The sequence below is a fragment of the Pan troglodytes genome, chromosome 4 (genome assembly GCF_028858775.2).
Source record: "Pan troglodytes isolate AG18354 chromosome 4, NHGRI_mPanTro3-v2.0_pri, whole genome shotgun sequence".
Classification (NCBI taxonomy): domain Eukaryota; kingdom Metazoa; phylum Chordata; class Mammalia; order Primates; family Hominidae; genus Pan; species Pan troglodytes.
In genome coordinates this window covers 125,917,012-125,943,133 of record NC_072402.2, presented here as the reverse complement: position 1 = coordinate 125,943,133, position 26,122 = coordinate 125,917,012, and the positions used below count along the sequence as shown (strand labels likewise).

At 34.4% G+C, this 26,122-nt stretch overlaps 1 protein-coding gene across 4 annotated transcripts in view; it reads right to left on the bottom strand.

Annotated features, from left to right (window-relative positions):
• SLC12A2 (solute carrier family 12 member 2) overlaps positions 1–26,122 on the bottom strand; it is a 106,194-nt gene that overhangs the window by 14,471 nt on the left and 65,601 nt on the right. For all 4 annotated transcript variants that reach the window (XR_010157323.1, XR_010157324.1, XM_526998.7 and 1 more), the window contains exons 13-20: positions 25,114–25,215; positions 23,815–23,970; positions 22,414–22,513; positions 17,060–17,171; positions 13,421–13,561; positions 7,347–7,453; positions 3,449–3,528; positions 538–663 (exon numbers count right to left, since the gene is read on the bottom strand). Coding sequence is in view for 2 of the 4 variants with exons in the window: in XM_526998.7 (XP_526998.3) it covers positions 538–663; positions 3,449–3,528; positions 7,347–7,453; positions 13,421–13,561; positions 17,060–17,171; positions 22,414–22,513; positions 23,815–23,970; positions 25,114–25,215 (924 nt within the window). In the remaining 2 variants the exon portion in view is untranslated. The remainder of the gene's footprint in view (positions 1–537; positions 664–3,448; positions 3,529–7,346; positions 7,454–13,420; positions 13,562–17,059; positions 17,172–22,413; positions 22,514–23,814; positions 23,971–25,113; positions 25,216–26,122) is intronic.

The window sequence follows — 26,122 nt, the reverse complement described above, 5'->3', positions numbered from 1 at the left end:
TCAAAAGTATGTTATAGTTTGATGATTCACAGCGCAGATTATTTTCTTGTTGCATGTCAGCTGGGAATAGGACAGATGGAGATACTAGACTGAACAGAGGTAGGAGAGTGAGGGTGGGAGAGTAAGATTTGGAAGTCATCCCTCTTTTCTTCTCAAACATGACACACAGATTTGTGGATGAAATTATGTGAAAGTCATGAGTTTGTTACTTTAAAATTACCATGTTCTTTCCAAATTCAGATTTAACTTACGCTTCAAATTAAAATGTTTTATTTAAAGCAACTATAAATAAAAACACAGAAGCCATATTAGTAAATAACTGGCATGGTTTCTGTTTGATGATCTACTCTAATACTTTACACAGCTAGTCATTTTGTAGCCATTTGTGAAAGCCATAAATTTTACCTGACCACCTAGAAATGACCAGTACAAGTTTGAGAACAGGTTATTTTTATAAGACATATTATATAATTAAAAATATTTCTCCCAAATTAAAACATTACTATTAATAAGACTTACTGTTTGAATGAAAATTACCTTTGTGTGTAATTGGTTTTTCACTGAGTGGTTTGGAAGTATCTAAATCGGACTTTTTACTATATTCCACACTTACTACCACATCCTTGGTGCCAGGAGATTTCTCTTGTGATGACAATAATTCTTCTGTAGACAGAAAATTATTTAAAATAGTATCTAAGTCATATTTTAACTGTTAAATAAGGCATTATGGTTTAGTAATTAAACTATTATGAAAAAATAAGTTTATTATAAATGGTTTCTTATTTAAACAACTATGATAATCTGTTTGAAATGACTATTCATTTAAATACATAAACCACAACTAGGTTACAGGTTGAATATCCTGATCTGAAAGTCTGAAACTTTTTACATGCCTAACATGATGCTCAATGGAGCATTTCAGATTTGGGATTTCTGGATCAGAGATGCTCAACTGGTAAGTACTATGTAATGCAAATATTCCAAAATCAACCTCTCCCCGTCCAAATTCTGAAACCCTTCAGGTTCCAAGCATTTTGGATATCGATACACAAACTGTATTTGAATTATGAGCTGGAGAATCAGTAATGAGTACAAGTCATAGGACAGTAGAATCTGGTAGACAGTAATACATAGTATGTGAATCAATTCTCTCTAAATCAATTACATAAAAAATGTAAAATGTAACAACTGTCCATAGATATGTAAGATGACAGACAACACTGAAAAACTCTACCCACTCTATAAAACCAAGACCACCAAATAGAGTCTTCCTAAGTTCATGGTGAAAGTACCATTTCTCCATTTTAAAGTAGTTTTTCTTCATTTTCTCTTTTTGTCAGAGTTAGTAAAGATTTAGTTTCCACCATACAAACATGTATCACAAAGACAAATATAATATAAAATTGATAGTATGTCCATAATCCTCATCACTTATTTGCGTAAATGAAGAGAAACAAAAGAAGCTACATGCCAGCACTATGCTTAGAGCTCGCAGGCCTTAATCTTCTTTTTAATCTTAACAACCAACCTGTAAGGTAAATACATTTTAACAGATAAGGAAACTGAGGCTTGGAGGTCATCAAATTTGCCTAGGCTACAAAACATCTAACAGAAAAGGCTGATATTTTTAAAGCAGATTTGCCTGACTCCAATGCCTATGCTCTTAATTCCTATGCCCAAATTCCTGTTTTAAAACTTAATGATGAATAATAAGGCATTCAAAAACATTTCACAATGATTATAAATACATGAAAATACTTTTTAAAAGTTTCAATCACATTCAAACTTCAGTAAATGATAGAACTATATAATTTATTCATCAAACGGATACGTGAAAGGGAACACTACTATTTATGTTGAGTTAACAGGTATAAGTTAGGCACTCTAAACCTCAATTCTGGTAGAGCAAGAAATAATTGAAATAGTATTTTGCCAAACCTACTCCAGATTGCTGAAAATGCATATTTGGTTACATGGATAAAGACCTCAAAGTGCTTTTTTCAAAACTGCAGACTGCCCTTAAAGGGGTAAAGAGAGGGAAGATTAAAACAGTTTAAATACAGAAGCAGATACCTCTTACGTATTTAGGCTTAGCTCATTCTGATGATTTGGTTAATTAATTGATAGGGGTAATATGTTATATATGTAAATTTTCTTAAGCTTATAATTTCTTAAAGTACCAGAAAATCTTCAAAGGATATAAAAATCTTCACAGTTGGTTTTTTTTTTTTTTTTTTTTTTTGTATTTTTTGAGTCTTGCTCTTGTCACCCAGGCTGGAGTGCAATGGAGCAATCTCGGCTTATGCAGCCTCTGCCTCCTGGGTTCAAGCAATTCTCCTGCCTCAGCTTCCCAAACATCTGGGATTACAAGCATGCCCCACTAATTTTTCTATTTTTAGTAGAGATAGGGCTTCACCATGCTGGTCAGACTGGTCTCAAACTCCTGACCTCTGGTCATTCACCCACCTCAGCCTCCCAGCATGCTGGGATTACAGGCATGGGCCACGGTGCCCGGCCATAGTTTTTATAAAGTTGGCAAAAGGAGTAATTATACCTTACTTAGGCTTTAATCTTCACTTTCAAAAATGCTTTAAAAGTTACACACTATATTATTATTTACATACCATTCTTGACATGTCAAAATTATACAGTAATGATGGGAGACAAAGTACATGGTGGGAGGTAGAAAGGGGGAACACATAGGGAGACCTCTGTAGTGACAGAACAGTTCTGTATCTTTATTGCAATGGTGGTTACACAAATGAACACATAAGTGGCACACAACTACACAACCACACACAAGTCTTTGTAAAACTGCTGAAATCTGAAAAAGGTCTGTGGATTGTTCTAATGTCAATTTCCTGGCTTGGATATAGTACCTTAGGATAAGGCAAGATGTTATCATTGGGGGAAACTGGATGAAGGGTACAGAGGACCTCTGTACTATTTTTTGCAACTTCTTGTGAATCTAAAAATATTTTTAAATTAAAAAATGTTTTTAAAAAATTTATTAGGTCTGCTGAAGATAGAAAACATTATGATAAACTTTAGGCTTCTATCAATATGACTGTACAAAGCATACTTTCATAAATATGAAAATGTCTAATGATTTAGTGGTCATTTAAAAATTTTTCCTCAGGCTATTTTACTTATGTCTTTAAAAAACCTGGCCAACAGACAAACCTAACTAATGTCTGTTTCTCTTAAGCTTATGCTTTGGATTGAATTTTATTCAATCCAAATAATCACTAACCATCATCCAGGTTGGTACAAAGAGAAAACACAAACTTTAGTGGAGCCAAACAGATGTGATCTTAAAATGCCATACAATAAGTCCACAATACATAATTATTAAAAGTAACGAAGAGCCCAGTTTGTGAGAATATAATTTTCTAACAAAGTAGTTTATATTTTTTTAAATAAAAAACTTATTGCCAACAAAATTTACCTTGTCCTTGAAGATGAGATATATCCAGACCTTCTTTTAGGCGAATAACCACTACTCCATATTGTATGTCAAAAGCATCACTAAGAACAAAAGAACAAAAAATGAAAAAACAAACAAAATCACAAAAATTTGTGTTATCCTCTTTAAATAATAGATGATCTCTAAAATTACTTTCGGCTTTAAACGTCTGATTTTTAAAACATGCTTTGAAAATCACTTGTTGAGATATGTATGTTAGTTTCAAATTCCACAACATTCTCTTCTGTAACACCCTTGAAAACTACTTTTTAGATCTTTGTTGTACTGACATTATACCTACAGCAGCGGTTTAAAGCAGCAGCAGTATTTTTATCCTACTAAGTTAAATTATAGAAAAACTACTTTCAGAATCCTGCTATATTTATATTTGGGCTTATACCATTAAAACCAAGAGAAATACATGAAGACACACACACAAAAACCTAGATGCTACTGCGAATGATAGCAGGTTGCAGGATATGAAGAAATTCTTTTTGAAAAGACTGAGGGAATTTTAACATTATTTTAAAATGTTTACAAAACTGGTTTGAACAGTGGTTCAAAGATTTTATACACATCTGCAAATATATATTTACCTCTCCCTTTCTTTTTTTTTTCTTTCTTTTTTTTTTTTTTTGAGACAGAGTCTCGCTCTGTTGCCCAGGCTGGAGTGCAGTGGCACAATCTTGGCTCACTACAACCTCTGCCTCCCGGTTTCAAGCAATCCTGCCTCAGCCTCCCGAGTAGCTGGGAGTACAGACACACACCAGCACGCCTGGCTAATTTTTGTATTTTTAGTAGAGACAGGGTTTCACCACATTGGCCAGGCTGGTCTTGAACTCCTGACCTCGTGACCCACCTGCCTTGTCCTCCCAAAATGCTGGGATTATAGGCATGATCCCTTTCATTTTTAAAAACAGAAATGAGAGCATCCTATACACACAGAAAATACATTAAAATCTTGAAGACAGCTTTAAAACCAGACTTAAACCCTGGAATCTCAGTTCTGAGCATAAATCTTCATTTTAACCCAAGTTTTTCTCAAATCTACTGAAAAAATTTTAAATTCCAAAACGTCATGTTGTTCTCTGAAAGTGGTAACAGGCTTAACTTTCATCTTTAATTATTATTTTTCATTGCACAAGTAATAAGTATTCAATGTAGACATATTAAAAACTGATATATTAAGATACAGCTGTATGAAATCAAAAAGGCTAAAATCCAATAAAACAGTCAAATTATTACTCTTACTGACAAATGGAAGAATGTGTTCAGGATATAATATATGGTTATAAAAGGTCTTTTGTTGTTTTTAAATCATGGAGAGACAATTTGGCCACATTCCTAATGATGAGCTAAAGTTAACAAAGTCACTGGAGAAATAAATTTAATAGGCATGTTAATCTTTCTCAGCTGTATCTTTAAAGATCTAATTAATACTAGAGAAAAAATAACTATAAGCATTTTAAAATTGGTTAATAAATCGACTAAATCAAAACCAATTTCTTTAAAGCCAGGGAATATAGCTCCTCAAGTTTACTGTGGATTAAAACAAATAAATGTTTTTGTTATAAGCTATAAAAATTGATTTGCAGCTTCAGATCTTATATACTATTAATAAAAACACAATATATAAAGCATACTTAAATTGCACAAGGTATTTAAAAATCACAGCTAAAACATCAGTGGAAGTGCAACAAGATAAAGAATAAGCAGTGTCACTGCTGTGAAACTGCTATTAATTTACATGGTTCTAAAACCAGAAAGCAGTATTTTACCTATTCTTTAACTGCTGCCTAATGTACAGGAATAATGTTAAGACTAATACTCAACTTTCAGAACACTCACTCAGTTTAATCCCTAGAAAGTCAGAGTCAGAAAGACCCCTTCCAGTGTTCCATTATGAGCAACTACAACTAATAATGTGACAGGTGTATGAAATAATTTGTAAAAAATGTCACTTTTTCTATTTTTTAGGATAATTACGTCATCTCACTGCTCTTAGGTCTTGAGAGGGAAAAAACATAGCCCATGGCTCATGGGTTTCATGGCTCATGGACCACATTAATCTTTCTGTCCCTAATCCCTATATATACATAATACAAAATTAGAAAGCCACAATGAGGTTTTGCTTACAAAAACATTAATAAAACCAAAACTCAACAGTAGTGACAACATACAACACATCAGCAGTTTTAATTTTACTAAAAGCATTTAACGATTAGTTGGTAAATCTTGTTTATCATATATATTACTAATCCATATAAAGAGATCCTTTAAAAAGTAGAGTATGAGATCCAGCTGCTTCCTCAAAGACTTTTCAAATGTCACTAATAAAACCATCATATGTGAGACAGGCAAATATATGTGGTTATAGCCAAAGATACAACAGGAGTTCCAGTAAGGAAGTAACTCCAGTGAGAAAAAAGGGTGATCAGATCAAAATTCATGGAGAAAATAGGACTTAAACTTTAATCTTAAAGCTACTTTGTAAATAAAAGTTATTTTTTTTAAAGGACAATTATAAGAGGAAGCAGACAGTTCTATTTCATCAGTGCTTAGGATGAGAAAAAAACTACTCCTCAAATCAAGTATGGCATAGTGGAGAGGGAATGCTTATCTTCAGTATAAACAAGATAAATAGGTTAGGCAAATCTTAGAATAGTAGGAAAAGAAGTACTTTTCAAGATTAAGAAGAAAATCTGGCAAAAACAAAAAAAAAGGTTTTATTGTTATTAAACAAAAAGTATGTGGTAGATTACATTAAACATCCACAAAATCCACAAACAGAATACAACCAGAAAGACAAAGTAGCAAAGAATAAAAAAGAACGCACTAGACCAAGGGTCCCCAATACCTGGGTCATGGACCAGTAATGAGCCAGGCTTGTTAGGAACTGGGTGGGCTGCACAGCAGAAGGTGAGCCATGGGCAGGTGAGCATTACCACCTGAAGTACACCTCGTCAGATCAGCAGCGGCACCAATTGCTCAAAGGAGTGCAAACTTTATTATGAACTGCGCATGTGAGGAATCTAGGTTGTGCGCTCCTTATGAGAATTTAATGCCTGATGATCGTCAATTGTCTCCCACCACCCCCAGACGGGACTGCCTAGTTGGAGAAAAACAAGCTCAGGACTCCCACTGAGTCTACATTACGGTGAATATGTAATAATAATATAAAGTCCACAATAAATGTAATGCGCTTGAATCATCCTGAAACCACAGACCCCACGACTACCCATGTCTGTGGAAAAATTGTCTTCCATGAAACTGGTCCCTGGTGCCAAAAAGGTTGGGGACTGCTGCACTAGACAACGCAAAAAACGAAGTTACAGTGAACTCAAACTTAACTCTTCATGGTGGTAGAAAAACAAAACATACAAGTACATTTAAATAAAAGAAATGTAAATAACTTAATGAATGAACCAAATGATTAACTGCAAAATTTGTTTGGAAGGGGAACAAGCCTAAACAGCGATAAAACACCCTTCCTCAGCACATTATAATGACATAGTTTAGGAGGTGATGGGTCTGACATTCGGGAACTCTGCTCAGCAACAGCTGGAGGGATAGGAAAAAGTTTACAAACTTAAATGAGAAGCCAGAGTGTATACATATATATATATACATACATATATGTGTGTGTGTGTGTGTGTATATATATATATATATATGCATGTATGTAAAGAGACATATAAAGATCAATAAAAAATTGTTAATAGATTATCAATTTAAAACCCAGATGCTTTGTGTGATTCTTTTCGTTCTTATATTTCCATTAGAAGAGACTATATGAGAAACAGTCTCCAAAAAATAGGACAAGCTTTCAAAATTAACATTTTCTAAATGAACTAGATTATTGAATTAAAAAGATACTTACTGAAATAAGTTTATATACATATCCACATCCCTCATATCTGCTTGCAACCAATCTTTCTTAAATCCAAGGACAAGTGTGTTTGGCTTCATACGACCAAGACCAGCAGCCTAAAATACAGGGTCAATATAATTTTACAGATATATTATTTTCAACAAAATGTTTTCTGAAGTGATAAAACTGTCCTCCAAATTGACAGCTTCTATAGACACTCTTAACAAAAATTCTTCAGCCTTCCCTATTCATATTTACTTATAAATTACATATACTATTCCATTGATATTACTTACAATTAAACATACACAAAAATACAGTTTAAAAATAAAACACTTGAAAAATTCTAAATGTACATATTTTTGTACTTTTATGATCTACCAAAATTTTCATATTTTTACTAAGAGAAAGAGAATATAACATTTTTAAAAATTATAATACAGTGGCATTCTCATTTATATATTGTGATAACAGCCATTAAAAACTATAAACAAAAGTCCAAATGAATGCAGTTCTGAATCACATCAATACTAAAATCTGAATTTGTTCTACCAATCATGCAAAAGTTTTTGCTGACATCTGGCTAGTTAATTTCCTTCCTCAGTTATTCCATCAGTTTTTCTTGCAACCTCATCAGGATTTGCAACTCAGTATGTTTAACAATAGGGAATTGGTTTCAGGGTCTCCCTTCAGCCCTTCCAGGATACCAAAATCTGCAAATGCTCAAGTCCCTTATATAAAATGGCATAGTATTTGCATATAACCAACACATAATCCCCCTTATTCTTTAAATCATCTCAAGATTACTCATAATAGCTAATACAATATAAACAGTTATATTGTATTTTTAAAATTTGTATTATTTTTATTGTTGTATTATTATTTTTTCAAATAATTTCAAGCCATGGTTGGTTGAATCTTTAGATGTGAAACCTGCGGACACAGAGGGCCAAAGTATCCCCCAAAATCCACTCAATCTAAGATTTTTAAACACATTAGAAAATTCTATTTCCAAGATTGTGTGCACACATAAGTTTTAGTATTTTATTGTAGCAAAAGATAAATTTAAAAAATTGTCATTTTAACCATTTTTAAGTGTACAATTCAATAGTATTAATTATATTCACAATGTTATATAAGCAGCACTACTATCTATTTCTAAACATTTTTCATCACCCCAAACAGAAATTCTATAACCCTTAATAATCACCCATCCCCTTCTCCCTCCAACCCTTGGTAATATGTACTTCCGTCTCTATGAATCTGCCTATTCTAGATATTGCATGAGTGAAACAACAGTATATGTTCTTGACATAATGTCTTCAAGGTTAATCCATGTTGTAGAACTTCATTCCTTTTTATGGCTGAATAATATTCCATTTCTCACACACACACACACACAAACACACACACACACATTTGTTTATCCATTCATCTGTTGGGAGACGCTTTTGTTTTTATCTTTTGGCTATTGTGAATAAAACAGCAACGGATATTTTTTATCCGTCCCTTTTATTGCTCATGCTTTTGGTGTCGTATCTAAGAATCCACTAACAACTCCAATGCCATGAAGTCTTACTGCTGTTTTCTTCTAAGAGTTTTATGGGTTTTGCTCTCATATTTATGTCACTAATTTAACTTTTATATATAGTGTGAGGTCACACATAGGATTATTTGTGACATACTTATGTCATTTTTTGAAAAAAAAAAGTAATTCAAATATTTATCAAGTGTTGACCTGCCACTCGGGATAATTAGGACGGAAGAAATATCCCTAACTCTGTAAAGTTTACATCTGTTTTCAAAGTGTTCCATCCATATACAGACTTCTTTCAAGAAGTAAATTTTCCCCCCATTCAATACTAAAAGCACCTTTGACTTGGAGAGGCAGATAAAAATATTCATTTTAGTTTTTTAAAACTATCTTAAAGACACAGCATATTTTTAACTGGGGCGGGGGGGGGGGGGAGTAAAAGAAAACCAAGAATATCTTTAGGTTGATAACTTTTTAAAGAACTAAGCCATAAGATAACCAGTACCTTCTTAATGGTGCAAAATACTGTCAGGGTCACTCACAGAAATTTGTTACAATCCTATAATAATTAAAAGGTTTTATTTTTATAAAGTTAACAATAACAACTTGCTGTACTCTGTATACTTACATTTTCAATTTTGTTACTGCAATAACTTTCCCTTGAATGACTGAAACTTCACATGTATCACTCTCATCCCTAAATCCTTTGCAAATTCCAATCAAAGTAGCTATTCAGTCAAAGGTTATGTTTTCAGTGTCCAAATAACAATATGTTTATCAGTGGAGTAATTTGCTACTGAAAATATGTCTTCTCTGGAACATACTTCTTTACTAAGTGATCGGAAATGAGTTCTTCATGGATTACATAATTGAAATCTATTTAGCAAAATGCAGTCATCTGAAGCTTATTGCACGAATTTCAAACATTCCCACTGTGTTATTTCTTCAAATCTTTAACAATGTTTTCTGTGCATCTTAAGCCAAAATTTGCTGACCAAAAAAAGTATTTAGTTTTGCTATTTAAATATGAAGGTTTAAAATTGAGTTGACAATCAGGTGGCTATTGCCTTACAAAAAATTTAAAGGGAAAAGGAAATACAAATATACAAAACAAGAAAATTTGCAATGCTAATGTCCTTTGCTCAAAGAGGTCTTTAAGCAAGCTATTTATTGATAAGAAAGATTGTCTCTTTTTTAAAATAGTGAAGTCTTAGGCTGGGCATGGATGCTCATGCCGATAATCCCAGCACTTTGAGAGGCTGAGGTAGGAGGATTGTTCAAGCTCAGAGTTCAAGACCAGCCTGAGCAACATGGTGAAACCTCATCTCTACAAAAAATACAAAAACTAGCCAGCCATGGTAGCACACGCCTATGGTCCCAGCTACTCAGGAGGCTGAGGTGGGAGGATCACTTGAGCCCAGGAGGTCAAGGCTGCAGTCAGCTACAGCTACTGCACTCCAAACTGGGAGACAGAGTGAGATTCTGTCTCCAAAAAAAAAACAAAACAAAACAGTTTTGTTGTGGAAGCTGGATACTTAATTGCTAGTTTAATGATAAATAGATGCTTAAGATTATAATTAGTAACTAGAAAGATGAGGGGACAGGGAAAAATTGAGGGTAAGTCCAGTAAAACAAATAACATCTAAAAGCAGCATCTCTACAACTATACAAAAAGTCACTGTACAAACAAATTAATGTACAAAATTCTTTTGACAAAGGTAATAAACAACTAAAAGACATTTGACACTTTGTGTAACAGGTTTCCCAAAGGTAGAAAGGAAAGAGAAATACTCTCAGCAGCAATTCACACTAAAAATTTCAGTTACTAGTTGTACAGAGGCAACCGGCACCTATTTGTAATAATATTTCATATAGTTCCTCAGACAGCTCTGCTAGAAAGTCAGTCTCCTAAGTATTTTTCTCAAAACAATACTCTTCTATTTATCCTAAAACTCTGCCCCACACTGATAGAGTTGTCATGGTCCACTGCAGTGAATATATTAGGTGGATGAAAGTAATCTGGAGGATGAATTCTAGCTCCTGCCAAATTTACAGAAGAATCATTTATACCACAGAGACTTTCTAGAGCAGTGATTCTTAAAGTATAGTCCCTGAACTGAATCAGCAGCATCACCTCAAACTCTGTTGGAAGTGCAAACGCTGGGCCCTCACCCCAGATCTGATTCATTCTGGGGTGGGGCCTAACAATCTGTGTTTTAACAAGTCTACTAGATGATTCTGACACATGCTGAAGTTTAATGACCACTGCTCTAAGGAAAAATTTTCATTCATTTCCTTCCTAAAATTTATTGTTTATATAAATTGGCTATCAGAATGTTCCTATAAATTATATAAAGGAAGCAAGATTTACCTACTAGAAGTAACCATATGACCCAGTGTAGCATTCTACCTAAAATATTTCAATATTTCACATACAAAAAGGAATAAAGTATAAATAATAAACATTCATGTATCTACCGCGCCGTTAAGAAACATGAGAAACACAGTAAAGCCTCCACTGTATCTTCATGTTCTCTTTGCATTTTTACTATGTATTCTATTATTTAGAAATGCATACATATAAAATTTACTACATTTTAAAAATATTTAAATCTTCATATTGTTCATATACTTTTTAAAACTTGCTATTTTTCCTAAGCACTGTTTCTGAGGTGTATCCATGTTGATATATACAGCTCCTCTTCACCACTGTATAGAATTCTACCATACGTTTGTACTACATTTTCATTTCTGTGATTGACGGTTGTTACTTCCGATTCTTTTTCACTATTACAAATGACGTTGCCATGAAGTTTCTTTTTTTTTTTTGAGATGGGGTCTCGCTCTATTGCCCAAACTGGAGTGCGCTGGCATGATCTTGGCTCACTGCAACCTCTGCCTCAGGGGTTCAAGTGATTCTCCTGCCTCAGCCTCCCAGATAGCTGAGATTACAGGTGTGTGCCACCACAACTGACTAACTTTTGTATTTTTAGTAGAGACAGGGTTTCACCATGTTGGCCAGGCTGGTCTTGAACTCCTGACCTCAGGTGATCCACCTGTCACAGTCTCCCAAAGTGCTAAGATTACAGGAGTGAGCCACTGCGCCCGGCCTGAAGTTTCATATAGCCTTCTTCACACGTGCAAACGTTCCTGTGAGATGCACACCTAAGAAGAGAGTGTCCTAGAATATTCAAACCAAATTTGCAGGACATTTTGCCAGGTTGCTTTCCTATTTTGGACAGCGTTGTTGTCCAATCTACATTACCGCAGCAGTTCAAAGATTTCCAATTGCTCTATGTCAGGGGTGTCCAATCTTTTGGCTTCTCTGGGCCACACTGGAAGAAGAATTGTCTTGGGCCACACACAGAATACCCTAATACTAATGATAGCTGATCAGCTTAAAAAAAAAACTCATGAAAATAGCTCATAATGTTTTAAGAAAATTTACGAATTTGTGTTAGGCCGCATTCAAAGCCATCCTGGGCCATATGTAGTCCACGGGTTGGACTAGCTTGCTCTATGCCATTTCTAACACTCTGTATTGGCAGACTTAATTTTGGGTCAGTCTAATGGATATGGAATAAGAGTATATTGTGCTTTTAATTTTTATTTCTGTCATTTAGTTTTCCTCTCTGTTCATATCTTTCGCTTTTTTTCTGTTACTGACATAGTATTTCTGTCTGTATTCTGGACCATATCTTTTGTTGATTACATGTTAGGATCACCATCTTCCCTTGGTCTATGCTTCATTTATTTTCATGTTTTCTTTAGAATCTCAAAATTTTAAACTACAAAACTACTGAACTCAACTTTCGGTGCCTCATTCTTCCCTAGCTAAAGGTCATAAAATTGTTTTAGAATTTTTTCTAAAAATAAAACAAATTTGCCTTTTAAATTTAGGTGTTTAATCCATCTGGAGATGTGTTTTGTGTGGTTTTTATAAGGATCTAGTATTTTTTTTCATGTTAATAATGATTTATTCTGGCTCATGCTTTCAATAGCACCTTTGTCATATATGTTAAGTTTCTGATACGGATAGCTCTATCTCCTCTGTTTTGTGCCATTCGTCTAATTGTCTATCGCTATATTCAACACCACAATGTCTTAATCACTACAGTTTTTTGACAGGGCTTTCTTTCCTATAAAGCAAGCCTACCTTGTCCCTTCTTCCTAGATTGCCTTGGCTATTCTTAACCCTGTGCTTATCAAGTTCTAAGAAACACACAACAGAAACGGATCAGAAGACAATACTCTGAGCCTCCCACCTCTACTTTAACAAAGTAGCTCCACAATTAACACAGAACAACACAACATTTCTACGGTCCCTTTAATTCTGAATTATACAAATCCAAGTAGTTTACTTTCAGTGTCTCATGCTTTACTGACTGAACTAGCCAGGTGAGCCAAAGTAGTTTAATAAAGACATAAAAAAAGATTTGCCATTTTTATTAGTATGAAGAATGAAATCTATGAAATCTAGAATTAAAAAGTTTTAAAAAGCTTATAGAAATCTAAAATGTAGGCATTTGAAAAGCATTAACAAAGTTACCTGCATCAAATACTGTGCACCTTCTCTCAAGTCATCTGCATGTACTGGAGCATAAAATGCCTTCATTTTGTTCTTAATAAGCCATCGCTGATATTTGGCTTGATCGATGGACATCTCTTTCATGGCTTGTCTTCGAGGACCCTTTGAATAAAAATATTAATAATATATTTAATTAAAAGGTAAGCTACTTCACATTTATACAAACCATTCATCCTGTTATACTGGCTTGAAACAGGTGACTAAATGTAGGGTCAGAAGTATAATAATAGCATTTTATTTTCATGTAGTTTTTTTAATACATAAGATTACAAAAAGGTAGAGTTGATGGAATAGCTAAGGCACAGGGATGCCAGTAGAAAGAATAAGAGAAGAAACACAGACTTACAAATAAATTAAAAGTTTCCATTCTAAGTAAAGAGGTTAGAAGCTATCACAAATGAAGAGATTATACAGAGTAAAATAACCACCTTCTATTTTTCTACAGAAAGTTTCCCTAGTTTTGTTTTTGTTACTCCCAAATGTCTGTGTTATTAATTCTAACTTGAGAATATCACTGAAAATCAAAGTGAGCTATAAAATATTAGTGCATTTTTCTTCAAAATTCTGTTAAAGGATGAAATAACAGGAGAAACTAAATGAGCTTTGTTAACTCATAACTCTTATTTTGATCCTTGCAAGCAATACACAAAATGTGTTATACACAAATATATAAAAATCTAAAAATAAGCTTAAGAGTACACACCCTAAATGTAAATAAGTAAAAATATAATTTACCTTTTGTAGTAGGGAAATTGTCTCATTTGTAAATGTCTTATGCTCAAGGCTTGATTTAGCTGATCAGCTCAGAGACAAACTAGAAAACTCCACAAGTCCCAAGTGGGGTCAGTGTCTCCAAGTATCCTTCTACTACCCTACATACACGCACTCTCACACACACACACACACAAACACACACCCCTTGACTTTGCCACTGTATAAGCAGAACAATTAGCTGGGGATGAGACATGAGGTATACAACACACACGTCTAGAATCAAGACAAGATGAAGAACAGACATTGAGAGAGAAGCTGATCCAACAAATACCCCTATTTCTTATGCAGCACAGGTAAGCCATCATCCAGTCTGTTCTTAATAACCACAATGCCAAAAAACTAAAAACTACTTTCGGATTAAAAAACGTTCATTATTTTTAATAGTTTTCTTCTGGCTAAAACAAAAAAGAATTGGCAACTAAGTGTTTGAACTTAGAAATTCAGCATTCACTTTGTTCTTCTTACATACCAGAGATATTACTTCCCCCAGAGATATTTATCACAATTTGCCTATTTCTTCCAACCCCCATTTTTTTCTGGTAAGTAAATGTTCCCAAGTGTTCTTGGGACTTTATAAAACATATATATATAACTTTAAGTTCTGAGATACATGTGCAGAATATGCAGGTTTGTTACATAGGTATATAGGTGCCATGGTGGTTTGCTGCACCCATCAACCTGTCACCTACATTAGGTATTTCACCTAATGCTATCCCTCCCCGAGCCCCCCCACCTCCCAACAGGCCCTGCTTTGTGATGTTCCCCTCCCTGTGTCCGTGTGTTCTCATTGTTCCACTCCCACTTATGAGTGAGAACATAACAGTATTTGGTTTTCTGTTCTTGTGTTAGTTTGCTGAGAATGATGGTTTCCAGCTTCATCCATGTCCCTGCAAAGGACATGAACTCATTCTTTTTTATGGCTGCATAGTATTCCATTGTGTATACGCACCACATTTTCTTTATCCAGTCTATCATTGATGGGCATTTGGGTTGGTTCCAAGTCTTTGCTATTGTCAACAGTGCCACAATAAACATACGTGTGTATGTGTCTTTATAGTAGAATGATTTACAATCCTTTGGGTATATACCCAGTAATGGGATTGCTGGGTCAAATGGTATTTCTAGTTCTAGATCCTTGAGGAATCGCCACGCTGTCTTCCACAATGGCTGAACTAGTTTAAACTCCCACCAACAGTGTAAAAGTGATCCTATTTCTCCACATCCTTGCCAGCATCTGTTGTTCCTGACTTTTTAATGATTGCCATTCTAACTGGTGTGAGATGGCATCTCATTGTCGTTTTGATTTGCATTTCTCTAATGACCAGTGATGATGAGCTTTTTTTCATATGTTTGTTGACCACATAAATGTCTTCTTTTGAAAAGTGTCTGTTCATATTCTTTGCCCACTTTTTGACAGGGTGGTTTTTTTTCTTGTAAATTTGTTTAAGTTCCTTGTAGATTCTGGATATTTGCCCTTTGTCAGATGGATACATTGCAAAAATTTTCTCCCATTCTGTAGGTTGCCTGTTCACTCTGATGATAGTTTCTCTTGCTGTGCAGAAGTTCTTTAGTTTAGTTAGATCCCATTTATCAATTTTGGCTTTTGTTGCCATTGCTTTTGGTGTTTTAATCATGAAGTCTTTGCCCATGCCTTCGTCCTGAATGGTACTGCCTAGGTTTTCTTACAGGGTTTTTATGTTTTAGGTCTTAGGTTTAAGTCTTTAATCCATCTTAATTTTTGTATAAGGTGTAAAGAAGGGGCCCAGTTTCAGACATATTAGTGAGAAAAGTAACAGTGAATTTCTACTCCATAGGTATCAAAAAGCCAAACCACTCTACAAGGACAATACAGTTTGTTAAAATCTACTCATAATGAATAAGAAAAACAATGAGAGCTCAAAATTCAGTATCTGTTTAAAAATGCTACTTCAAGACCATTTAGGGGCAAAAATATTTTGAAAAAAACAACTACCTGAAAAAAAAAAAGTTGGCTTGTCAAATTATTTCCAATCTAGACAGCCCTATAAATTACGAATTATATACAGCATAAAAGTTTTAGTATAAAAAAATTATTTCACACCTGTCAGAATGGCAATCATTAAAAAGTCAAAAAAAAAAAAACAAACACAGATGCTGGTGAGGTTGCAGAGAAAAGAAAACACTTATACACTGCTGGTGGGAATGTAAATTACTTCAGCCACTATGGAAAGCAGTTTGGCTTTCTCAAAGAACTCAAAGCAGAACTATCATTTGACTCAGCAATCCCATTATCGGGTATATATCCAAAGGAACATAAATTGTTCTACCATAAAGACACATGCATGCGTACGTTCACTGAAGCACTATTCACAACATCAAAGACATGGAATCAACCTAAATGCCCATCAATGGTAGACTGGATAAAGAAAATGTGGTACCTGTAATACCATGGAGTATTATGCAGCCATAAAAAAGAATGAGATCACTTCCTTTCCAGAAACACGGCTGCAGCTAGAAGCTATTATCCTAAGTGAACTAACACAGGAACACAAAACAAAATACCACATGTTCACACTTCTAAGTGGGAGCTAAACATTAAGTACATATGGATACAAAGAAGGGAACCATAGACACTGAGGCCTACTTGAGGCTACTGGGTGGGAGGAGGGTGAGGATCAAAAAACTACCTATTGGGTACTATGCTTATTACCTGTGTGACAAAACAATCTGTACACTAAACCCCTGTGACACACAATTTAGCTACATAACAAACCTGCACATGTATTCCTGAATCTAAAATAAAACTTTTATAAAAAACTTGAAAAAGAAAACAAAATTGATACTTACCATATGTACATGGCCACAGATCATCAAACCAACATTTTTTGTGAAATCATGAACAAGATGAAGTAAAGCTGGACGTGAGTTTGGAGCACCTGTCATAACAAGACACTGTGGCCTAATTTAAGATGAAAAGACAAACAAAATTAGATAAATTTGTGTTTCTGGCAACAAGATTTTAAGTTGTTTCCCTAAGAAGCTTTCTGTATACAACTGTCCTTAAGACATAGGCCACAGGATTCTCAAAAAGACTATTTTTAACCAGGACTTCTTGGTACATGAGAAATGCAGAAACAAAATCTTGGAACAAACATCATGCCAAATGTCCCTCTAAAATAATAGGTACTATTATACATCAAGATTCTGGTAGGTATTACAGAAAGAAATTATCATGCTAGTTAAAAAAATATATAACAATTTTTCATTTTCTGAAGGTAATAAATATTCTGTTAATAATTCTTTCACGGAGTTTGCATAACTTCCTGCGAGCACTGCCTTGTCTTCAAATATGTAACAATTTTTCATTTTCTAAAGGCAATAAATATTCTATTAATAATTCTTTCACAGAGTTTGCAAAACTTCCTGTGAGCACAGGTTTGCCTTCATGTACAAAACAGGTCACTTTCCTTCTTAGCTTGATCACTTCATAATTATTACTACTTCATGATATCAGCCCTCTCTAATCTAGCTTAACATTAATGACTGTCGTCCCATGAGTAAAATCACCTATGTTGAAAAAAAGATTTCTACTTGAACTAGAAATTTGAATTCTAGCTATCAATGATGAAAGCCAAAACTGAATTCAATTGCCTTTGCAAATGTGAGACAGTGGCATGCCTTTCATATATTTGTAGCTCTTGATTTTCACTGACTGGAAATGGAAATCACTGATATTTAATGTAAAAAATATACAGGTCTCCATTTGGTAGGTCCAAACAGATTGGCAAAAATTCCTTAAGACAAGGATTTATATAATCAAAATGAACTATAACAGAAAGTGAATTGCAGACTACAATTTCCGACTTAAACGTTAATTTTTACAGGAGTCCTTAAAATGAGGATGAAAACCTAAATAACGACTTTTCAAAAAATACCATCTTACTTAGAATTTTAGCAAATGAGCTGGAAAAGCAATTCTGTCTGGGAGAGTTGCTTTGAGGCAATCAAACATGAAATCATGCCCCAGACTTTCGAGCTTTAGCAAGTTACATTAACTCCTTAGCCAGAGAGTATATTTCCTAGCCTTCCTAGGAGCTAAATGTGGCCCAATGACTAACTTATAGCCCATAAGTATGTTCCTATTTCCAGGGCGTGTCCTTTAAAAAAGGAAGCTGTGCTGCCTCCATACATTCTTCCCCCTTTCCAGAAAGCTAGACTGTGGATGCAGTGATGACTTTGACCACATGAACAAAAACAGCTAGGGAATGGCAGACTGATAAGGAACGTGGGTTCTGAGTGACCAAAGTACAGCAAATCTGCCTACCTGCTATGAACCATCTGTCTACTTGTGGACTACCATGTGACACCAATGTCTCTCTTGTTTCAGCCACTGTATTTTTCAGTCTTTTTGTTATAGTAGTTTAACCCATACCCTAATAGAACCCGTTATTGTGAGAAATTAACTTGTAGCCCCTACCTTTACTAAATAATAAACCAGAAAGATATTATTTGGTACAGTCTGATCATACCAAAAATGGTACAGTACAAAGTTTATTAGGGATGACTTTGAGTAACAGCAGCAGAGTGCACATCTACCTTGATGTTATCTCCTTTCTCAAAACTCTCCACGGCATAAAGAGATTTTTTTCAAAGGCACAAACCACAAAAATATCTAGAGCACAATAGCATTGGAATACTGAAAGCTAGAAAGCAACTGGAAGAAAAGTAAAGGATTTGACAAATCAGAAAAAAATGAAATCTGAAAAGCACATGAGGAAGCTATGAAACTACCTGATTTCACATCTAAAAATCACCAAAATGCCTAGGAGTTAGGAACAGTAGGTCCCTCTGGAAGTGGCAGGAACAGTGTGTTAAAGAAAGTAAAAGTTTACACAAGAAGTAACTAGATGGATCTAAATCATTTCCATCACTAAATCATTGCCACTGTCCCTGAACCTCCCCAACCCTACTAAGCTGGGGCTTATTTGCTGGAGAGAGCCCCTGGTCTGGGAGTCACCAGCAACAGCTAGGGGCAGAAGTAAGCTACATTTAATAGAAGAGTTTAAAGAACATGTATATACTAAACCCTGAAACCTTTAAGCTCCTTTCCCCACTTGGCTCCCAGAACTCTCTACCTACAAGCAGAAGATTAAAATAATCTTTTCTGGAAAATCTAATCAGATCAAAAAGAAAGCCTTTAAGATAATCACATTCCTCAAAGAACCAGCAAAGCCACATTAATCTACATTAAGGACTTCAACTGACAAGCTCCACTCACCAATGCCGAACTTCCCTGGCCAAATATTAGAGATACTTCATTTCAGACCAGGTTAAATCCCAAAACCCAAATTAAAGAAACAGTAAACAGTAAGAAACTACAAGGTGAAGACAACAAAAATCTTTTGGCAAGTTTGATGAAGGTTAAGACAGTGATGAATATAGTTAAGGAAGAAGAAAAATTATTAGTTTCAGGGAAAACAAAAAAGCTATGTAGCAAAGAAAAAACAGTAATAATTTACTACATGGCTCAGCTGTTACAGCATGTTTAAAAGTCTTAAAAATATAAATACCAAATATGATCTAATCAAAATCATAATATAAAATGTATTGGGAGGATGAGGTATAAAGGTAAGGATGCATGCATGTGGTAGGCATACGTAGATGAAAGATATCAGTTGATAATGTCCAAAATTAAAAATCAAAAAGTACACTAGTCCCCCCTTATCTGTGGCTTTGTTTTCCATTGTTTCAGAATATAGAACATTCCATAAATACACAATTCATGTTTTAAATTATGCATCATTCTGAGTAGTGTGGTGAAATTTCTCAACATCTGGCTTCATCTGGCCTGGGACATAAATTCTCCCTTTATCCAGCGTCTCTGTGCTACAGACACTGCCTGCCCAACATCTGTCCTGGTTATCAGATCAACTGTTGCATATCGCAGTGCCTGTGTTCAAGCAACTCTTATTTTACTTCATGATGCCCTCAAAGCACAAGAGTAGTGATGCTGGCAATCTGAATATACCAAAAAAAAAAAAAACTGTAAAATGCTTCCTTTAAGTGAAAAGGTGAAAGTTCTTAAGGAAAGAAAAAAAATTACATGCAAAGGTTACTAAAATCTACGGTAAGAAAATGAATCTTCTAACTGTGAAACTGTAAGGAAGGAAAAAGAAACTCATGCTAGTTTTGCTGCTGCACTTCAAACTGTAAAAGTTACAGCCGTAATGTGCAATAAGGGCTTAGTTAAGATGGAAAAGGCACTAACTTCGTGGATAGAAGACATGAACAACAACAAAGAGGTGGTCTGACTCATGACAATCAAATTCAGTACTCTCTGCAGTTCCAGCTATCCACTGAGGGTCCTGGAACACAACCCCTGTGGATAACAGGGGACTACTGTGCAGCAAGACAAGCATGCTATTTATGAAGTAAATAACATGGTTACCTGTAGTTGTGAGAGAAAGAGGGATATGAGGAGCAGGCAACTATTGATTTTCATGACAAACCTTGCAGACTAGCTTTTCCTCTTTACACAATACTCACGTATAATTCTAATAAAAATTAAAAAGCCAAACTGGGATAACTTTTTTTTTTTTTTGAGACAGGGTCTCGCTGTTGCCCAGGCTAGCATGTAGTGGTGCAATCATGGCTCACTATAGCCTAGACACTCCTTGGCTCTAGCAGGCCTCCAGCCTCAGTCTCCCGACCACAGGTATGCACCATCATACTTGGCTATTTTGTAAATTTTTGGTAAAGACAAGATCTCACTATGTTGCCTAGCCTGGTCTCAAACTGCTGGTCTCCAACTCCTAGGCTCAAGTGATCCTCCTGCCTCAGCCTCCCAAAGTGATGGGATTGCAGGCATGCACCAACATGCCCCAAAATAAATTTTTTTTAATGTTGGCTTTACTACAATGAGCCAAAGCAAGAGGTTTTTTTTTTTTTTTAATTGATGGCAAATAAACATAGGCTTTTGGTCATACTCTCAGTTCTAGGATACAACTTTTTACATAAAATAATAATTTCTATTTTCTGTCATCCTTGACATCACTATCCAAAATATGCTGAAGTGAAAAGTTTTCCTCCCAGGGCTCTCATTCCTTCTTCTCCATTTCTGTCTACCCTAAAGCTGAAGACCTGCGTGTGGTCTCTCAGACCTTTTTAGTCTAGCAAAAAGGAAGGGGAGAATTCAAAAGAGTAACAAAAAAATAAACAATTACTTTTCTTACTGAGAGAGAGACTGGGTAGAGCAATTCTCTTTTGACATTTATGTACGTTTCAGGGTTTCTTTAAAAACATTATTTTCCCTTTTGGTTTACTAATAAACATGGAAAAGATTTGTGTTTATCATGCAGAAGCCAATAAGGAGGGATTACTCATGACTAAAGAAAGTTTATACTGATGGTTAATAAACTATTAGAAAGATAATATATTCTTTTTTTGTTTTTTGGGATGGAGTCTCGCTCTGTTGCCTAGGCTGGAGTGCAGTGGCATGATCTTGGCTCACTGCAACCTCCGCCTCCTGGGTTCGAGCCATTCTCCTGCCTCAGCCTCCCAAGTAGCTGGGACTACAGGCATGCGCCACTACGCCTGGCTAATTTTTGTATTTTTAGTAGAGACAGGGTTTCACCATGTTGGCTAGGCTGGTCTCGAACTCCTGACCTCAACTGATCCCCCAGCCTTGGCCTCCCAAAGTGCTGGGATTACAGGCGTGAGCCACCGTGCCCAGCCAAAAAAGATAATATATTCTTAAAGTCATTTATTGAGGAAAATAGTAATAAATGCTCTTTAGTATAAGCATTGATTCTTTGTCACTATAAGTTGCTTCCAGTTAATCACTGATTAAGACACAACTAACAATTTTAGTGTGTCAGTAATGTTACAAAATAACGCATGTCAAAAAATCTTTATGAATCTCATACTTACACAGTTACGTAACTTTAATGGCCATGGAGAAAATCAAACTTTGACTTTATCATATCCATCATTTAAAAGTCTTCAAGTGAGAAACCTCCAAAACCCTCATAACATTTTTTAAGGTAGATATTAATTTTTCTTTGTACAATTTTGTTCTTAAATAATTAAACTGCCCAAGACCCATTAAAAATGTGAAATGTACATGAAAATGTCAATGAAAAATAAGAACTGACTGGCCAGCAAAGAGAAAATGCTTCCATGTTTCCTTCTTTATCACTTACCTAAAGTTTTTCACGTGGTCTTCCACTCCAGAAAGACGAATTGAATGCTGCAGTGCATTCAGGTAAGTCAGGGCTTGTGTAGAGGATCCCCAATTCACATCTGTGGGAAGATAATGTTCATGCAGCATTAACATCAGTAATAACAACCAATCAATAGCCAATCTGAGGCATAGAGAATTAAACATGCTTTCACATTTAAAAAGTCAATTGCTGAAATACACTATTGTACTTTCAATAGTTCACATATACAGCAAGATATTAAGACTGATAATTTGAACTATAATTCATTTAAAGTATTACTTAGAAAAGATTGAGATGACAGGGCTGCAGACATGCTGTGCATACAACTCTGAAAGAGTCTTTCACAAATAAATATGTTAAAATTATTGTTTGTATATAGCCAAAGGTCTAAATGGAAATGAGCAAATTTCTAATTGTTAAGAAATACTTATTTATAGTACTTAACTGGTTGGGTTATTTGAACAGGACAATTTTATTTCTTATTGAATAAACAACTTGGACTTCAAATGATTTTAGACATTTGTTAATTTATAGACTTGATACGTACGTTAGAGAAATAACTGCTTCTAAAATGTTTTATTTCATTTCTGGAGCTACCACTTTAATCTAAAAGCTCATTATTTCATATCTGGATTACAAAATGTGTTCTTACTGTTTAAAACTACTATATTGAAACTACTCTTGTAATCTCTTCCCAGTCTATTCTATTGAGCCCAGATGAAGCCTTTCTCATCAGGTCTTTCATGTGTCACAGGTTATAATGCAAAATACCGGGACCAATCCTAACATACTCTAGCATCATGATCTTACCTGGAGATACGTTTAGCTGTTATCATTACGACATACTAGGAAATCATTAATCATTACCCAGTTAAAACAAGTTTGTCCAATTTCCCCTGCTACATAGTAACCTAGTGGGAAAGATACTATGTCGTCTAGTATTTTGTTAACTCCATGGTACTCACTCCAGTTCAAGGACCACAGTAGGTTATATGTATAAATAGCCTAGCTTATTAGGCTATACAGCTACTACAGTACTGTAACTGGATCCTTTCAAAAAATAATTTAAAAATATACTGAGTGCAGCAAAATGTTAATTACAGGAATTTATTCTTTTTCTACAAATAGGATCAATTTAATTTATGAGTGAGAATGGAAACCAGAATAAAAAATCTCAAAGTAACTGTTTTATTAAAACTACATGTATTTGAAAAAAAAAACTTTAAGAGTTTGGAAATAAAGTATTTTAGGTTTTATACAAAGTAGCTTTCAAATATACAAAAGATGATGCTTAAAATGAAAAATAACAAAGAACTTCTAGATGTTTTCTAGCTTCTAGATGTTTTCTAGCTTGGGACACAAACAAAAAAGGCTACTGACCTGGTTTTTTGTAGGTAACATAAATATACAGCCCAAGGACTATCACATATGTTAGCAATGCAGCCCACCAGTTAATGACGAACATTACTATGCAACAAAGAATTGCTCCAAGAAGTGATATCCACATGTTGTAGTATTTGAATGCAGGACGCCATCCTAACAATAACGAATAAATAAAAGTCACACAAATACCTCATCTGCTTTACACAATGGTACATATGTATTCAAAAAATAACATTCTTTATGGCTGCCACACTGAGAGGACTTTAAGCATTAAGTTTAAGTCTAATATTGAATAGTAAAGTCAAAGACTATTATTGATCACAATTGAATTTGACAATTCTTGATGGCTATGAAAAGGTAACATCTATTTCCACATTACTGTATTTTACTAGTTCTGTATTCAATAAACTCTTCATAAAAAAAAAAATCAACCTACCTTAGGTGAATGTTAAAAAGTATAGAAGGTTTTAAAAAGAAAGGTTTCAAATTGAATCCTTAGTAGTAACTAGGCTTTATTTTCTGGTTCTAGGATGACCCACATCCATAGTCTAATGAATATATAAAACATTTCAAATAAAATGTTCATAAAAATCATTAAAAACATAATCAACTTGCTAGAAAAACTAAGAGCTGACTTCAGAAACACATACCTTCCCATTTAGTGAAGTATTTATGAAGGAAGCCCACTTTAAAAAATGTTGAAGACCATGTTTTTCAATTTTCATTGGTAGGTAGTTCCAAAGCCAAAATTATTTTAAAAAAATAATTTCAATAGAATTTATACATTTAAAGTAAAAACCTGATGTTAGAATGTTTGTGTCCAAAGTTCTCATACTTTATATCTTCCCTGTTCTCAGACTTTCAAATCTTTAAAAGGAACAATGCTTTTGTTCCTTTTTTAAAATTAAAATTTTAAAATTCCTTTTCAGAATTTTACAGAACTCATCGTGTTAAAACCATTTTCTTACAGGTAAACTATATCATAATGATGTTCTTAGAACTAAAATAGAAATCAGCTAAAGACTGAAAAACTAGTTTTTTTAAAAAGTAACAATTTTTCAGTGTTATCAGAATTAGAGATTAATCCTACCAAATGCTTTGAAGATAAGAAACAATATTATCAGTAAACTTATTGATAAAGAGATCTTTGAAAGCTTAATTTGAATTAACTGTAAAGACAGACTTGGCATTAATGAACTAATCCCACACATAACATCTTTGAAAATGTTGCAAAAGTTTTATTTTCTTTGCAATCAAAAATGGTATTTACAAACTTTTTTAAAAATGTAAAATTACCTGGAGATTTTGCAAGTGATGCATGGAATACTGAAAAATTGATCAATGCATATGATGCAAGGAAGAAGTTTGAGATAATTGGAGCAATAACATTCAGTTCAGCTGCAAAACAAACACATGCAAGATTTATTGACGTATTAGACATTTAACTTTTTAAAATTATGAAGTATTTCAAATCTTTAGATAACAACATAACACCCCATAACCACCATCGAGCTTTCATAAACATTTAGAGTTTGCCATATATGCCTCATATACTTTACTTTTCAGAAATCCAGTCCTGTGCAAACCACTGAATCCCCTTTATACTTTATGTCACACATCTCCAAACTTGGTATATTCTGTCCAGTCATATTATATAGTTTTATGACATGTATAGTCTATATGCATCATAATAGTACTGTTTTGGGTGTTTTAAAAGTTACATAAATAGCATACCATATGTATCATTCTGAAATTTGATCTTTTACATTTATTTTTGAAATTCATCCATATTGATAAATGAAAACCAAGTTTATTCCTTTTTTTAACTGCTGCATATTATTCTTCTATTGATCTAGGTGGCTTTCGTTTTTCACTATAATGAATAATACTAGAAACATTATTGTATATGGCTCTTTAAGTATATATACAAGTTTCTATAGGGTACATACCTAGAAGGAAAACTCTTGATCACAGAAAAGTTTACAAGATATTGCCCACTTGTTCTCCACAAGTGGCTACACCAAATACACATCTAACGGCATCACATGAGAATTAGTTTCCACATAGTCCCACAACACTTGTGGTACATCAGCCTTTTAATGTCAACTAGTCTCAGGGGTTAGACAAAATTCTTTAAACCTTAAAAAGTCCAATGTCATCTTTAGTAGTGGAAGACCCAACAGAGCTCACTTATGATCAGAGGCAGAGTGCCAAAAAAATAGATCATCAAAGGCACTGATGTCACAGGGGACACTAGAATCCTTTCCCTTATGCCATTATCATATTTGTTTTAGGAAAAAGAGCC